The sequence below is a fragment of the Spermophilus citellus genome, assembly GCF_964194105.1.
Source record: "Spermophilus citellus genome assembly, chromosome: 12".
Taxonomy (NCBI): Eukaryota; Metazoa; Chordata; class Mammalia; order Rodentia; family Sciuridae; genus Spermophilus; species Spermophilus citellus.
The window spans coordinates 111,320,342-111,337,506 of NC_138198.1; the positions used below are offsets into that span (position 1 = coordinate 111,320,342).

At 38.2% G+C, this 17,165-nt stretch overlaps 1 protein-coding gene across 16 annotated transcripts in view; it reads right to left on the reverse strand.

The window, feature by feature from the left end:
• Positions 1-1,198: 1,198 nt before the first annotated feature.
• TCF4 (transcription factor 4) overlaps positions 1,199-17,165 on the reverse strand; it is a 349,860-nt gene continuing 333,893 nt past the window's right edge. For 11 of the 16 annotated variants that reach the window (XM_081263392.1, XM_081263400.1, XM_081263399.1 and 8 more), the window contains 5 exons: positions 12,060-12,195; positions 10,302-10,464; positions 6,949-7,178; positions 6,152-6,292; positions 1,199-5,924 (listed from right to left, as the gene is read on the reverse strand). In XM_081263392.1, the coding sequence (XP_081119518.1) occupies positions 6,156-6,292; positions 6,949-7,178; positions 10,302-10,464; positions 12,060-12,195 (666 nt within the window). In that variant the 3' untranslated portion in view covers positions 1,199-5,924; positions 6,152-6,155. The remainder of the gene's footprint in view (positions 5,925-6,151; positions 6,293-6,948; positions 7,179-10,301; positions 10,465-12,059; positions 12,196-17,165) is intronic. The other 5 variants (XM_081263405.1, XM_081263404.1, XM_081263403.1 and 2 more) reach the window with 1 other exon arrangement.

The following is a 17,165-nucleotide window of genomic DNA, read 5'->3' on the forward strand; positions in this document are numbered from 1 at the left end:
AGGTGTCCGGGCTCATTTCCCCCTCTATAGTCATAGGAATATGATCAAATATAATACTAAAAGACTAAATGCTTGTGGCTCTTTTATATATATTTAAAACACACAGTAAGAACATAAGAACATCTCAAATCAGTTAGAAGGGGAAAAAAAGTTATCAACCAAAATCTTTGGAAATTTCATAAAATTTAAATATCTGCAAACAATCCAACCAAAATGGAAAAAAGAAAAAGAAAAAATCTCAACATTTGGCTATGGAGGGCACTTCACAAGTGAACCAAATGACATGATAACATTTTCCTTCAGGTAAGCTAGTCACTAAATCCCATTCAAAAGAATACAAGAGCAATATTGGAGACATTTCCCAATTCCACGCACATGGTGAGAATATTCCTTTAGGAAGGGCTCATCTACCATGGATTCTTTTACATTGTGTACATTACTTTACATCTCTACAGTGCAATGTTGAAACAGCCTCCAAATTTTGTAAAGTAGATTTGATGTCCATTCTACAAAAATATTAACTTACAGTACATAACACTGAATAATTTTAATCTGTACATTTCCCCTCCCATCATAGGTGACATGCGTCAATTTGTACAAGTTAGAAAAAAAAAATCTGGTTGTTTACATCTGGATTAATAGTCAACAGTCAACCAGAAGTTGGTAGGGAGGGTAGAGTTTGAGAGAGTATAAATACAGTGGAATATTAATTGTGGTTAACAACATTCAGCTTTTAACAAAGTGATACAAAATAAATCTTCTTAGATTTTTTTTTTTTTTTGACTGAAAAGATCTAGCCGAGAATGTTCTGCCAAACAGCCGACCAAGTGATCCGAAAGGTTAAGGCTGACATGAGTTAGCAACCTACAGCACAACCCCAAACAGTGGCGCAGTTCAGAGCTCTTCAAATGCATAGTTTCAGTGTTACACACACATGAATTACACTCCTTCAATTAGTGAATCCTCTAGACACTTTTCTTTTTGTTTTGCATGCATCCCGTTCCATTTCATTAAGGGCATCTCATCCTTGATCAACCATGTACTTTGCTTTTCAATTTGTTTTTGTGATTTTTTCTTTGTATGTTTTGTTTGTTAAGCTGTCAATACCTCCAACACGTGGAAAATGAAATCGAGATGCAGTCTTCCAGGACAGCATCATAGGACAATGCAAAATGAAATGAAGCAAGTGTCAGAAACAGTTTATAAAAATGGCACATTTATTGCTACAGAACGGTCATGTACATGACTTCATCGAATAACTACAGATGGGAAAACAGGTAATGGCCTAGACCAAGCTGGGTTGTTTTTGTCTTGAAGGAACTCCAGCACACAACCTGTTTGGACACTTCTACAAATCAGAAATACACCAAAAACATGAAAAAATCGAGGCACTCAGCCACACATTGAAAACAAGGTGTAACTGTTTTATCTTTTTTTTTAAACGTTTTCCCTTTTTTTCTTTTTTTAATAATTTTTTTTTTTTAGTTTTTAATGCTGCAGCTATGTGTATAGTCGCAAAAAAATTTCCCCACTGCGACCTACAACTAAAACAAAAACAGAAACAAAAACAAAAACAAAAAAACAAAAAAAAAAATTAAAAAAAACAAACGAAAAAAAGCTACCATACAGTTTCATCTTGGTAACACATGGTAAAATAACATCTTTTAAATAGTAAAATAAAGTAACAAACTTTTACTCATAATGATTCCAAAAATCTACAAAGAAGAAATATTCAGAATCTGACAAATTTTTTTTTTGTAATATTCATGGTATAAAAGGATTGCTCCTGCGAAAAATAAGCCAAATATATTTTTTATTTTTAAATTTAGGGTTTTTTTTTCCTACTAGGGTGTACTACAGTCTATTTTATAGCAAAAAGAGCACTAGACAAACAAAGCTTTATAACAAAAAGCCAGGCACTGATACATGGTAAATCTCTGCTTTTTTTTTTTCTTATCTTCACTTAATTGCATCACAAGTAACAAGAATGAAAAAGGCCACAGTTCATATATTTTCACCATTACATATGTCTATAATACTTGAAATGAGTATGGCAAAAACCAGCACTGCACAAAGATGAGTCCACTTCAAGTCCCGTGAGAAGGAGCATGTCTCTAAAGAAAACAAATAAAACTAAAGCAAAATAAAGAGGCCTAAAGGCCCTGGTGCCCCATTGTGTTGGAATTCATCAAATTCCATCTTGACTCTTTTGCTTCCAGTCAGCCAGCAGACTAAATTTTTGTGCTTGTTTATGCTGAAATTGTTTCATTCCTGACTCAAGTTCACTTTTGGACACATCATATTTGCCTGTTGGATGCAAAGACGAAAATCCTCATAACCCCAAGTCTCGATTCGATTCCCTCCCCACTCCCCAACCCCTCATCAAAATAAAGATCACGAATAAAAAAAAAATTCAAGAGATAAGAAAAAAATCCAATCAAAAAACAACAACAAAATTAAAGGAATCGGAAGACTGAATGAGAACCAGTTGCACCACTGGTGGACTGTTGTATACACATTAGTGTTCCTTGCAGCTACACGAAGACAAATGGTAAGGATTTCTAGATGAACAGATCCCTATTCTGCATATTATAAATCACTCGAATGTGGAGGTGGATCAACTGTTCCAAGTTGCTTTCAAAGTCCAAGTTTCTTAAACCGATCCCCAGTCTAAGCATCATTCATATATATGTATAAAATATATATGCATGCCTGGTGCAGTATGGACCTTATAGACTTTTTTTTTTGTATATTCTTTAATCCTAACTGTCTTCTGCTAAATTTTATTCAAAAATCCAGTGCAGGATACCAATATCTTACCTGGGTTTGAAAATTACAAAACAATGAAAAAACAAAAAACAAACAAACAAAAAAACACACTAAAAAGGCCACGTTCCCTTTCTTCTTCTTCTTCTTTCTTTCTTTTTTTTTTTTTTTAAAAACGGGATACCACCCAATTACTATGGAGAGGTGCAGATCATGTTTCTCCACCAAGCAAAGAGCAGCGAGCAGCTTCTGGTGGCCGTTAGGAAGTTTTTCACTTCTGCCCAAAGGGAATTCCACAATAGAGGTATTACATTACGGAGTAATGAATACATCAAAGCTGGTGAACAAGAAATTGCAGCTTTTCCTTGGTTTGACTGAGAACAAAATATAAAGCACCAATTTAAAAAATAACCAAATGACTACAATTTAATGTTTTGCTTTGTTTACAGATCTGAAAAACTTTAATTCAGCTCTATGAAGCATCTTTCTGATAACATGTATCAAAAGTGCCCTCTGAACATGTACATCAATGCAGGGAGCTTCCAGTTCCCTAAAGAGTAAACACTGTATTCCTTTCTGTACACTTATCCTGAATGTGATCAGAGTATACCTGCTTCCTATATAATATTGTTCCTAGGGATACCCGCCTTGAGACTATACAAAATGAGTGCAGAATGGACCACTAAAAGGAAATCTTTAACATACTGAGGGAACAATAACATACTGAGGGAACAAGTTCACATGGTTTCCATTATTCCAGGAGGAGGGGAGAGTATACATTATTGTCTTCCATACCCTTTTTTGAGCTCCTTTGTTAGAACAATTCTCAGGAAAGCCCCAGAAAAACTTTTCATGAAGTCTGATTTCTGCTATTCTCCTAAGGTTTTAATCCACCTCCACATTGTAGGAACTTATCAACAAATCAAAGTATTTTAGTTTTATCGCTACTGAACATATTTACAGTTTTCAACACACACACACAGCTAATCAAAATGTTTATGGGTTTATAAAGATGACCACGTGGTAACTATCTTATTTGTTCTTACATTTTCAGAAATGAACATAAAATTCAGATTCTTGTAGCTCACTATATCATTTAAATGAGACTTTTTTTTAAACCACACAGTTTAGAAAAACAAAAACTGATACAATGTATTAAAACACATAATAACAAGAGTCTACATGTAAAAATATAACTTTTACATACACAATTTCAAAATAAGGATACGTTTGCCATTTGTTGCATAAAATTTACAAATGTATTTCATTACTATATAACTGGCAAAACAGGAGAACAGATGGAACATTTAGACCATTTCGATGGATTTATGGCATTTACTCAGTGCTGATAGGTGGAAAAACTACTTGAACAGGGATTTTTTTTTTCTTAATACATGCCAAGATTGTGTGGCTGTAAAAATAGAAACGAGTTAGACACGAAAGGATGCTGACAAATACTTAACTAGGAGCACTATTTGTTTACTGCACTATACACCAAAGTCAATCATTAGAAAGATTTACGATGGAAATTGGTTCAATTGTGCCCAGACGTCAAAGCTAGCTATCTGATGAGTTGCTGTGCCATAGCTTGGTCTACGTTTCTATCAAATATGGTTAAGTATAAACTTCATTCATACTGGCCAGAGAAATACTGCACTACCCCTCCTCAAAAAAGTGCAACTTAATGCTTTAGGACTTATAAGGCTTATTATAATGCTGCAGGATGACTGAATATTGGCATTTTCAGACGAAGGAGGAGGCAGGTTAGTTAAGTCATCTACTTTTTAGTAAACCCATTTTGAAAAAAAATCAAGAAAGCAACAAAATCAATCAGCTCTGTCACACTACTTGCAATTTTCTCATTTGACGGTTTTTGAACTTCATTTTTTTTTTTGTTTTTGTTTTTTTTGTGTTTTTTTTTTTCCAAAAATCTGACCATGTATTCAGAAACGCCTCACTGCACACTACTCTGGCTACACAGGTAGGTAACACTTTAATCGTTTTGTTAAATCACAGCCACTTTGATTATGTTATGTTTCCGATGATATAAACATTGGAAGGCACAGTGGTAACATTGTAGCATTCTAACCTTGTACCTCTGAAAATCCCAGAATAGGGTCACAAATGCAACATTACAAGTCAGACAACAGTTTTGCCATGTCTTGGTAATGCTGCTTGTAATATCTACACATGATGTGACTTTAAGTCCTGTGTTCCCAAAAGACTGGAGAAACGACTTTCTACTTATTTATGAATGAGAAGCAACATCAGGGTCAGCATTTCCTCCTGCACTGCCCCTCCAGAAGCAGAGTTGGCACTACAGGTTATGGTAACAAACCGGGGAAAGGGACAGAAATAAGACCCCCCCGCCCCCAAAAAAATCCATATTTACAGTAAAATCTTTCTTTTAAAAAAGTTAATCAGTACTATTTTTTTACAGGAGAAAAAAAGTCTGAAACAAATGAACAAAAGCTTACCATAGTCACTAAATTTTTAATATATATTTATATATATATTTATATATATATTTGTCATAGGTCTATAAGATCCATCTGTTCCTCCTACCCTAAGGAATGGCTAATGTCATCACTTCTTGTCATCAGGACGTTTGCTGGTTTTGTGACTAGGGCAGCCGAGCTCCCCCTATTCAATATCCAGTAATAATAAACACTAGCTGACTTGAATACCAACAAAAACGTTCATGTAGTTTTTCTTCAGAAGTACACTTTTTCATTATTGCAAGTTTACAATTTTTTTAAATTAAATATTTTTTTCAGACTTACAAATTAATTATATTTTTTTTTTTCCAAAAGAAGTTTAGGCACAAATGCATTGTTCCACAGTGTGGAAAGATTGCCATTCAGTCTCTGGGCTGCGTCTCAGCCTGTACATACTGCTTTGCACATTCTGAATGATATGTTAAAGAAGTCGTCCCTCAAGTTGCACTTTTTTCTTTCTTTTTTTTTTTTTTTGTTTGTTTTTCTGTTTTCTGATAATTGGGAATGCTGAAACCTCTTGCGTCTGTGATTCGTAACTACTCAGACTTGTCTTATATTACAAAAAAGGGGGTTAAGGAGAAGTGTTTATGTGGGTTTAAGATAATACAGCTGTTAAGGAAGTGGTCTCTTGTTTTAATGAAGCAATGTGGCAACTTGGACCTGAGAAAGGAAAAAGAGAGGAGAGTTCATTAATACACTTATTAAAGAGAAAGTGATTAAAAAAAAATAAAAAACAACCATCAAAAAACCCCCTCATTTACCAAGAAAGCAAAATATGGGAAAGGTTGACTTGGGGTAAATTTGGCTAAGAGTTTGGATAAATTTGGGTAAAAATTTGTGCAAGAGTTATGAGTGAATACTGCAGAAATATCTGAAAACGAACTTGCCCTTTCACATCTGTCCCAGGTGATTGGATGCATCTCCCATTCCGGGGTGCGGGCCAGCCAAGGAGAGTGGGGGAGGCTCTGAGGACACCTTCTCTTCCTCCCTTCTTTTCAGACATGCTGCTTTCGGATTCAGATTCCTTTCTGTGGAGAATGAGAGCACAGGCCATTTAGTCAACGTCAAGGCTTCTCACGGAGGGCAGTGATACATCCTCTGTGTGTTTGACCCTTTGGTTCAGTTTTTATGTGACAGAAGGAAAGAAGCAGTTAGGAAATAGGCATACAATGATTCCTTTGGTTGTTCACTAGTAAAACCTGAATTATATTGAGGATTTGTACAGCAACGTTATAGGAGGAAAGGAGTTGGGAAAGACAGTTAACTAGCCAGGTGCGGTGACACACACCTGTAATCCCAGCGGCTCGGGAGGCTGAGATAGGAGGATCTTGAGTTCAAGCCCAGCCTCAGCAAAAGCAAGGTGCTAAGCAACTCAATGAGACCTTGTCTCTAAGTAATATACAAAATAGGGCTGGGGGTGTGGCTCAGTGGTCGAGTGTCCCTGAGTTCAATCCCTGGTACCTTGCCCCCCACCCCCAAATCGATAAATAAATAAAGTCAACTCAGCTCCAATTACTGACAGTACAAATGGAAGGTTATGAGAGAGCTCTGTAATCTCCACAATCTGAGTAAGCAATGCTGCTGCCCAGAGGTCTTAGCCTGCACTGGGCAGTTCCTCTGAAGGTTCTTAAAAGTCGAGCGCTGTGGCTCAAGTCCATCCCACCGCACTGCTGCCTGCACTGACCTCGGACTTGCTGCTCCAGGCTGAGGATGACAGCCACGGCCTGGTGGAGGATCAGGAGCTTGGTCTGAGGCTTGTCACTCTTGAGGTGGAGCTGCACCATGCGGCCAAGCTCCTTAAAAGCCTCATTGATGTCTCGGACCCGCAGGCGCTCCCGGGCGTTGTTGGCCATTCTCCGCTCCTTCTCACGTTCTGCCTTCTGCTCTGGAGTCAGGTCCTCATCGTCATTATTGCTGTGGGTCAAAAAGGAGGCGACATTTTCTAACGGTGTGGGGGAAAGGAAGGTGTCTAAATTACTTTGTTTTCTTCCAGAGTTGTCAGGAAACCTCCCCATCTCCATCTGCGTCCTTGTCAGTTTTACATCCACTTGACCTTGGCACTGGTCCATATTGAAGATATTTACCCACACCTGGAACCCCAATCAAACAGGAGAGCATGATGTGGGGAAATGAAGTTTTTGTGGGTAAGTCACACTCTGCCAAGCAGGTCTCTACCCACTGTGCTTGGCCTGTTCTCCGTGACCACACTTCAGAAAAATTGCTCACATGCCATCTTTTTTTGAAGAACTTTCACACTGTGACATCTGAAACCTAAGGAAATATGTGACTGAAAAATAGATTTTGATAGGTCAAAGAAAATATAAGACTGGCAAGTTAACAGGACCAAGAAGAAAGTCCTCCGTTGAAGACATCACTGCAATAAGAGTCAAGACAATGGGACCACGCCCAGAGGTTGCCAATCCCAGCTTTGAAGGCTTGGAAATCCATGAGCCCTACCTGTGTCTCTCATTTTCTCCACACAGTAAATGAGAAGTTGAAAAGGAAAAAAACAAAACAAAACAAAATAAAAAACCAGAACAAAACATGACTTCCATGGTCTTTAATATTATGGATGTTTCTGATTCCCCAAAATAAGTTGGGGAAATCTGAATCGACATCAGCTATGTAAAACAATACAAAATCCAAACATCTACCCCTTATAAATTGACATGACCTCATGGTGAGTCAAAAAATGAAGGCAAACAGGAATCTCACTAAGAACCAAAATACCCTGATGATTCATAATGAAGGTATGGCTGGGCCTAGTGTGGACTGCACAGATAAGATCAGTTCTGACCGTTTCTGGGTATCTTAGTGACCAATTAGACATTTAGCAGAAGGCAAAGAGGACGATGAGTCATCTGGAAGGCAGAGCATCTGCGGAAGCTTTCATGGCAGGAGAGTTTCCAACATTTCAAAGGACTTTCAAAGGCAGGTGTGGGAGACGTCCTGTCTCAAGAACAAAACAAACAACTCTGGATGACCACTGTGAATGACCATGAGCAAGAACTTTTTTGGGGGGTATGAAAGACATCAAAAATAGAGTAAATGCCACTAAAAAGCAATGACTCCCCGTTGTAAGAAATACTATGGAGGTGACGACCTATCCAGCCGTTAGCCTAGAGGTTCCGGCATTCAGCTAATGGACAGGAGATTGGCAGCTACCTCGAAATTCCACGTCGGAAATGTTCACTGCACAAAGCATTTCAGAACTGGGAGACATGTGGATAGTTATTGAGTCAATTTGACCTACATTTAATGAATGCTGGCTTAAAAAATATGGCTCTGATCTTCCATTTTTGGAAAATCCTTGGGTAACTTCCAAATTGCAAAAAGGACCAAGTACACTGGAGAAGCTCGAATCAATCAAAAATTAAAAGTGGTATTCTTAGGATCCAAGGACATACAGTGCATAATGATGTATAGAAGCCAAGAACACTTACACACAGAAGAAAAAGTTAGTGAAGAAAGATGAAGACACTAAAGAAAGAGGCTCAGACCATACTGCCCTCCCACAGCTGAAATTCCTTCCCATGTGGCAACACTGGCCACAGGTGTGTACTGGCTGACACACAACTCAATGGAACCAACCAGAAAAGGGCTTCTTTGTCCACTTCCTAATCTTCCGCAGTTCTCTGCTTATCCCCCCTCTCCTCTTACCCATGATCCCTGCTGGTGCCAAAGAAAATCAGTTTACTATTAATTCGCTCTTGCACCCTGCTAAGCAAACAGGCTGTAATAAGCCCAAAGGAAATCTCTGCTGGGCCTGCCCTGAAGCTAAAAATTTGGGTAATATTTTTATATATCAAACATGTGTCATACCTTACACAGAAGGGACTTGAAAATAGGAAATTGTCTTCCAAAGATTTTTCAGGCTAACAGCTGATTAGAATTGGTTATTCACTTATAAATAAATTAGTTATGCAAATGATTTGCCTAGATTTGAAAAGCATTGCTTCACAACACAGTCTTGGAGGCATACCTAAGTAAATGTCATCAGAGTGACCTTTGAAAACAAGAAGGTTCTCAATAGCAAGTTAAAATGTTGTTCTGAAACTTCAAAGAATCTGTTAATATGTGTAAGTTATATTACCAAGAACTGACCAGACTAAGAGAGAGACTGAGAAGGATGTGAAATTCCCACCCTGAGCTATCTTCCCATGTGGCCAAGAATCAGGAAACCGTAGCGATGGTAGAAAGGGGTTAGTTAGAAGCACTGAGCATTTTTGTAACTTGCAGCAGGACATGTAATGTAATTTGCCCCAGTAATTATAAAGCCGATGTAAAAAGGAAACATCTTCTTAATTCATTACGAACACTAGCTCTAACCTTGAGCACCACAGCCTTTAAAAGGGAAGCTGCAGGCACAGTACAATTGGTTTAATTCTCAAATAAAAACCGCCCAAAGGAATTAAGGCAAAGCACATGGGTGTCCATGGCATTCAAAAAAACATCTGATTACTAAAGTTCAAAGAGACAGATCTAGCTGAAAGATATCAGATACTTAAGACCAACTGGAGCTATTCTTCTGCAGTTGTTTTCTGTAAAGTCTGGGAGGGAAAAGATTAGCAATCGAGGAATTACTCTTCTATACATTAACATGTTTAGGATAAAGATGGGAAATCATTATTTTAAGAAAACAGTTACAGTTGCACACACACATTATTTGACTTTTTAACATGCCTATGATCACTTTTTAGAAAGAACATTTCTGACCAAATTTGTAGAATATAGTTTTAAAAATGAACCATTTGCACTTGCATCCATTATAAATCTTTTTTCTTTTTCTTTTTTTTTTTTTGCACTGTGTGTAATCAGCATTGGGTCCAAATTCATAAATGCAAAAACATTTCAGGCTTCACTAGAGTACAGGTATCTTAAATGATACTTTTAGTACTTCTAGAAGAGGCCTTCAATTTTCTTTTGATCTGTAAATTTACCTGCCAGGAAAAAACTCAGTAGTTTCTTCCTGTTCTGTTCACTTCATCAAAGTCCAATAAAGGAATTAAATGAAGCGACAGTATGATATACTGTTACCTAGATCTTGACCTAGTAATTGATTTGATATCCTTCTTGTCGTCGTCTAATTTCTTGTCCTCAGAAGACTTTGTGTCTTGCAGGTTCTCATCACCCTCATCGTCGGATTTGATCTCAGAGCTGCCGGAGGAGACACTCTGCCCCTGAAGTCCTGGTGGCATGCCTATAGGGAAAAAAAAGAGACCAGGTGACACGTTTGCTAAAACCTCGGTGCACAAACACTCACCCCCCAAACCTCGAGGCTGCCAGCCAGACGATTCGCACTGTTGAACTGTGATCCTTCTGTCACTCTTTCCCTGCTATCTGGTGGAAGTTTCAGAAATGCACCTGCGGAAATAAGTTTTCCCTGCATTGGCTCTGAGGTTAAATTCTATTTTGCAATCTTTTGGAGTAGATGGTAATTTCACTGTCTACAAAACATCAACTTAATTGCAATGAAAATCATAATCATGAAAATCACACACCTCAATGTTCTGATTAAGAACCCAAGTAAATATCAGCTATTATATTGAGTTTTTTTCCATATGCAATGATTTAATAGAAAAATGTCCTTAAAATATAATTCCCAGGGAGTACGCTAAATATATGCAGTCAAGACTTCAATAGATACCCTAATGATATTCTGAAATTAGGCTTCTCTTATCCTCAAGGAGTAATCAGCATTAAAAATGGTACATATGGAAGGCATTTCTCTGCTCACTGAAGAATATTCTAGCTTTATCATCGCTAAACTTTCCAACATCACACTATGTTTTAAAATGTGACTTTAATGTAATTTTATTTCTTAGTCGATGAATGTCTATTAAGTATTTCCTTCCACTTGCAATCTGTGTATTCTAGAACCCTATTTCTCAAAATTTGGTTCATGGTCCAGGACCATCCTTATCACCTGGGAGCCACTAGAAATGCCAAATTCCAAAATTAATAAATCAGAATCAGCCTTTGAATGTGATCCCTGGTTCATGCTTTTCACGTTACAGTTGGAGAAGTACAGATCTAGGGCAAAGAGAGCAAAACCAAGAGCTCTGCCAGATTATTACTGCTCAGATAAAACTGAATAGCCATACCCATATATATAATTAACGCTCAGATGAGTATAAAAGTTAACAGTTGAAAGACATTATATGGATTCCGGAGGTAGTGTTATTGTGTTTATTTTAAATGTGCAGGGAATGAGAAGATGTTCTTGAAATGACCGATAGATAGTCAGCTGGCCAGTGAGTGGCACAGAGAACCTAGACCCAGACCTTGTAGCACCACTTCCTGGGGGCATGAAAAGGCAGGCACATGAGGCACCATGACATGGCTAGATGACTCAAGAGCGAAAACCACAACCATGTTCCATTTTAAAAACGTACCTATATTTCCTTCCATCTCAAACAACTAAAACAATTTCCTTCCATCCTATTCATTTGAAAACATCATTTTCAGGCCAAAACTAACCACATTAGAGGACCTGAATGGGTAAAATGTGGAAATAGCTAAAATATAATTTCCTCTCATCAGTCTGCTGTCTCATTCCCTACTGAAATGGGACCAGGATTTTCAGAGGATGTTGGAGGAGAACAGTTACTGAAGAAACACGATTAGCAGGCTAGGTTCTCACTACTTTCCCATGTACTTACCATTTTTGTACCAAATTTGATTCTTGGTTTTCTGTCAATGCTTCCTGAGGGCTGCCCACCAAGGACAGGGGGCAAACAACACTGTGTGTCTTGTTTACAGGAGGTCAGAAGTGCCCTTCCGAGGCACACTTACCTCTGTAAGGGTCCTGGGGTGGGTTCAAGTCAGGGGAAGTTGCAGACTGGACAGGAAGCTGTGGAACCGGAACCTGATTTGGCAGAAGAGAATGGCTGCCTCTCAGGGCCACGCCATCTTCACGATGGGCCCCCACCTGAAAGCATGAGAGGAGCCATTGTGATCAGTGGGAATGGGAGGCACCACAGCTGTTTCCAGGGGCAGCCAGGACCTGAAGCAGGAAGGCTGGCCTCTGGAAAACAATCCTCCCACACGCGTTTCGCTAGAGGGCGCTGGAGGACTGCACATGCACCTAGAGTTCTCTGCAAAAACACTTAACGCTCAGTGAGATGCCGTGCCTTACATCCAGTGACAAATATGGCAGAGTAGCTCAGGCAGGTAAAACGTCAAATTGTCTCCCAGGGTGCTGCAGTGGAGCGCACGGATTCGTACCCATCTGTCTTCTATCATGTCCGCCAACAGATCTGACAATTATCTTAATGCCCATATGCTTAATTGTGGGCTTCTCAATTCCCCCATTGCTATCGGAAATCCTACAGGAATTTCAATTTGGCATTCGACTTTCATTTCAGGGGATAAGATTCTCAGGCCTGCCATTTTTTTTTTTCCATAATGCCAGCTAAGCCTCTGACAGCGGAAGCCACAGCAGTATGGGACATAGCCCCTGCTCGGTACAAATATAATAAAATGTCACCTGGCTTTCCAACACTGGCAGTCCATTCCAAATTAATGTTTACTGTATTTCATCAGCTGCTGAGTTCCAAATCCAAAGGGGGACCATTTGTGCCAATGCCACCACACCGGAAAATGTACCAATAAAGGTTTTATTAAACACACCAGTAAAGCCATGATTGCCATGTGAGGATGTTTGGACATTTTTCCATTTTTTCCCTCCACTACTCTGATCCTAGAAAGACACCATATTGTAAACACTCTTTGTGTTTCCAAGAATAAAATTATAGAGTACAGCATGATTACTTGATTTGGAGAGAAAAAAAATACTGCTGAGTTTTTTTTTTTTTATTAACTACTACTACCTACTATGGGGTCCAGAGACATTAAACTTGTGGCACTGGGACAGCAGTTGCTGACTTTATAGCAGATGCCTTAAAGCAAAACCATTAAGCATTTGTAAACCAAGAGAAACATAAATAGCTCACATTTGCGTTTGTGTTTTTATGTAGTTTTTTTTTTTCTTAGCCTATTGTTAAGGGAGCATTTATGCCAGCCAGTGGGTCTAACACTAAAAAATATTTATGCATGAATTTATTCAGCTCTGAATCAAGGGTTACTTTTTCTAATTCAAAATATATATATATATATAAGATCACAAAGCAGAATTTTCACTCTTTGGTACCAAAATGTTTTGTAAGAGTTTTTCCAAAGAATGCATAAATAGTAACAATGTGAAGCAACAACAAACTCACAGGACTGATGCACATGCACATTATTTAAAGGCAGCCAAGTATCAAGAATTTTATATGTGTATGTGTGTGTGTGTGTGAATATATGGATGTAGTATGTACATGAATATACACACTCCTACATAATACAAAAGACAATAATTTGCTGGGGGCGGGCATCAGGAGGATCACATAAATTGTACTAATTGTTCAGATTGAAAAACAGTGAGGACAGTAAAGGACATTGTCCACACCAGGGAATATAAGCACTTCAGCTGAGAGGCTGGGAGTCCGCTCTATGGCACCGGGTGCCTGTGTTGCAATACACACTTGCTGATCGGGGTAGGTCAGCCCCTGTGTGGCTGTTCTATGCATTGAGACCCTGAGCTCATTCCATGTTTAACCACAAACTGGCCTCTTGGTGGATCTCTCCCGCTGGCCCAGAGTTCCAGCTGTGCTACAAGTGCAAGCCCGTCCCATACACTCAACTGTTGCCACACCATCCCGGCTTTCCTCTGAGACTGGGGTCCACTCTCTTACAGGCAGGCTGGTCTACCCCATTCCTTCAACCACGCCTTGTTCGCTCTTTCTATACGACATTCTTTCCCCAGGTAGGAAGAAGAATCATTTTACATCCAGGTTTTGATTTGCCATACTTATATTTGTGCATACAAAAGACAGATTCAATCAGTGGTTATACTTTGGATCTAGGATCTCAACGTGGAAGCATCGATTTGACAGGCCTTGATCAAATGACAGCTAAAATCTAAAAATCAATGTGAACCTATCTAATTATCTTAGAGCCAATTCATATTTGTTGCTGTTTCCAATGAATCTAATTTTTTGAATTTCCACAAAGGATGGTGTTGGAATCACTGAGGATGACCACTGATTTAAGCTTAGCAGAGCAGCTTGCTTTTTATGTTTCATAAGCATTCTATAAACACTATCAAGCATTTGTGGTCATCTGTGATATCATTTAAGGCTAATGTTTTATTTTTATTTAAATCATATTAAGGTATTAATCTTGAAAAATTTCTCCCTCTGTATCACATTCAGAATGGTTCTTACAAGAGAAGAATCCAGAGCCAATTGCCTTTATATTTTTTATTTTTTGCCTCAGTGATTAGGAAAGTCGCTATAACTGGTATAACAGTGAGAGCAGAAGTGTCTAGATCCTAAATGAAGCCGGTTTCTTTGTTAGCTGTGTAATCATTATTTAAGTTGCTCAAATGCAAAACAAAGAAAACAACACTAAGTTATAGAGAGCAAGTCTCCCAGGCTTATCATAAAGAGTATCAATAATATATGTAAGCCCATCACAGTGAAGCATGCCTGTAATCCCAGAGGCTATGGAGGCTGAGGCAGGAGAGTTCAAAGCCAGCCTTAGCAAAAGCAAGGCACTAAGCAACTCAGTGAGACCCTGTCTCTAAATTAAAAAAAAAACAAAATAGGGCTGGGGATGTGGCTCAGCGGTCGAGTTCTAAATTCTATCTCTGGTACCCAAAAAAACAAAAAAAGTATATGTAAAACAATGAGTACATAATAGTTACACACAGTGTTATATCATCTGAAAACACTTGCTTATTACATAAAATTGAGAGTCCATGAAATCCAAGAGCTCTGAGCACTCAAGCTTCAGTCTACCTTCACTTAGGATCATCTTTGCACTCATTGTCTATTTTCACATTTGGTTGATTTTAAGTCTTTCTCCTCTACAATGACAGTGAAATTGTAAAGAAGATAAATACAATTGAAAGTATAGTTGTTTCAACTACCATTTTGTTTGGATTTTAGGTATATGTATTACCTCACTCTATTTTCTACGGGTCACTAGGTCATTTCAAATACTATCGGTCAATTTCCATGAAAGAAGTAGTAGGTAAAGTTGTTAATATTTAAGGCTTTGCTGTGTATTTCAGGATACATGGATGATGACTGACAGGTTCAGATCCATGTGGTAATGAGTCTGATTCTCCAGGATCAATTCCACTGCTTGCTTCCTTGGCCCCAGACAGCACATTCCAACCCTATTTACTTCAGAAATGTTGTTTCTGTTCACAGGAGAGCCAAGTAAGAAAGACAGTGGATGATAACACAAATTTACCACTAGAACAGCTCAGCAATAAGATGGAGGACCCAATACCACCATTAATAAATACAGGGGTCAGGGATGTGTCCGCCTCTCCTATAACAAATAGGTAATAATGTATTAGGAAAAAGCAGATTCTTTCAAACTACAAGTTGATTCAAAGAATGACATATGGTACCTATGTTTAGAAAATTCATACTTCATTAAAGTTCTATTTTGATAAACATTTAGATAACAATAAAATTAAAGCCAGCTTATAAAAGCAGTTAAATAATACTGATTGCATTTTTTTCAATCTTTAAGAACATTGTCATAGTCGCTTAGAATGTAGTTTTAGATATAATTATGCTAAAAGATCCAGGTAAAATTTAATAATTATTAGATAATTACTAATCAGTTGATCAGAATACATTTATTAATTCAGAAAACATTATCTAATCTACTCGATGCTTGTCACTCTGACTACAGCCTGGTTTCCTCTTTCATGGTGTCTCTTGGTACATTTCTTTGGGGGTTCTAACTCCCTCTCTCTCTTCTTACTATTTCCAGGTTCTGAATGCCAAGACCATCCAAGGGCCAGTACATCACTTTGAAGCAGACATAGGCTACACTATGAATAGGCCACCCTAGGATCCGGTGTTTTGTGATCCAATGAGTTACAAAAGAATGAGCAGATAGAATCACATGTCCCAAACATGGCTTGGCCTGATTGTCTGAATACCTGGTAAGTCATGACTGGTACCTGTATGTACAGATATCTAAGTTACCCTGTATCTTAGGTCAAGATAGATTCCAATTCTGGCCCATCCATTTCAATTATCCCCTGTGAATTTATCATTGGGAATAATTAAGCATCATAATTTTAAATGATCATACTTTCTGGGGAAAAGACTGATTTACTAGAAGTTCTTTAAATTCCCAGAATATAGACTTTCAGGGTTTGGAGGAACTTGGAAATAAGTTAGGTAAAATTCAATTTCATAAAAAAAAAAAAAATGTGCTAAGGTGGAGAATGGCTGAGTGACTTAGCCAATGTCCAGTTGGAGAACTAAAATAGATCTTGAACTCAGGAAACTTTTAACATTGAACAATTTGAATGGGCATAGAAACATACACAGGGGAGGGAAGCAGAGTTCAGGGTCCAAGGGGTTTACTTTCTGGAGATTTTGTTTTAAACCAATGTGCGTACGTGTATGTGCACACACACATACCTATAACAAAGACATTACAGGCATATATGTGCATATGAGTATCCAGATCTGAAGATCATTTTAGTTTTCTTTATCATAGGAAAAAATTTAAAGTTCACCAACTCAGGCCAAGGCCAAACTGTCTAACTAAATTACAAAATTTAATATTTGCCACAAGTCCTCCAACATAAATAGATTTAAAAGACATGCAGCTTCAAATTAGGTGGCTGTTGGCCAGGCTGCTTTTATACAAGGGATGCGGGGTTGCCTACAGCATCTTGGTAAATATCCTGTCCTTATCCTCAAGCTAACAACAAATGCCACAAACAAAAAAGACATTCAATGCTTTTGCTCTCTTTGTTTCCAGGGAGTATTGTGAAAGTAATTATTCTGTTGTATTTAAGAGGCCTATTTCATGGAT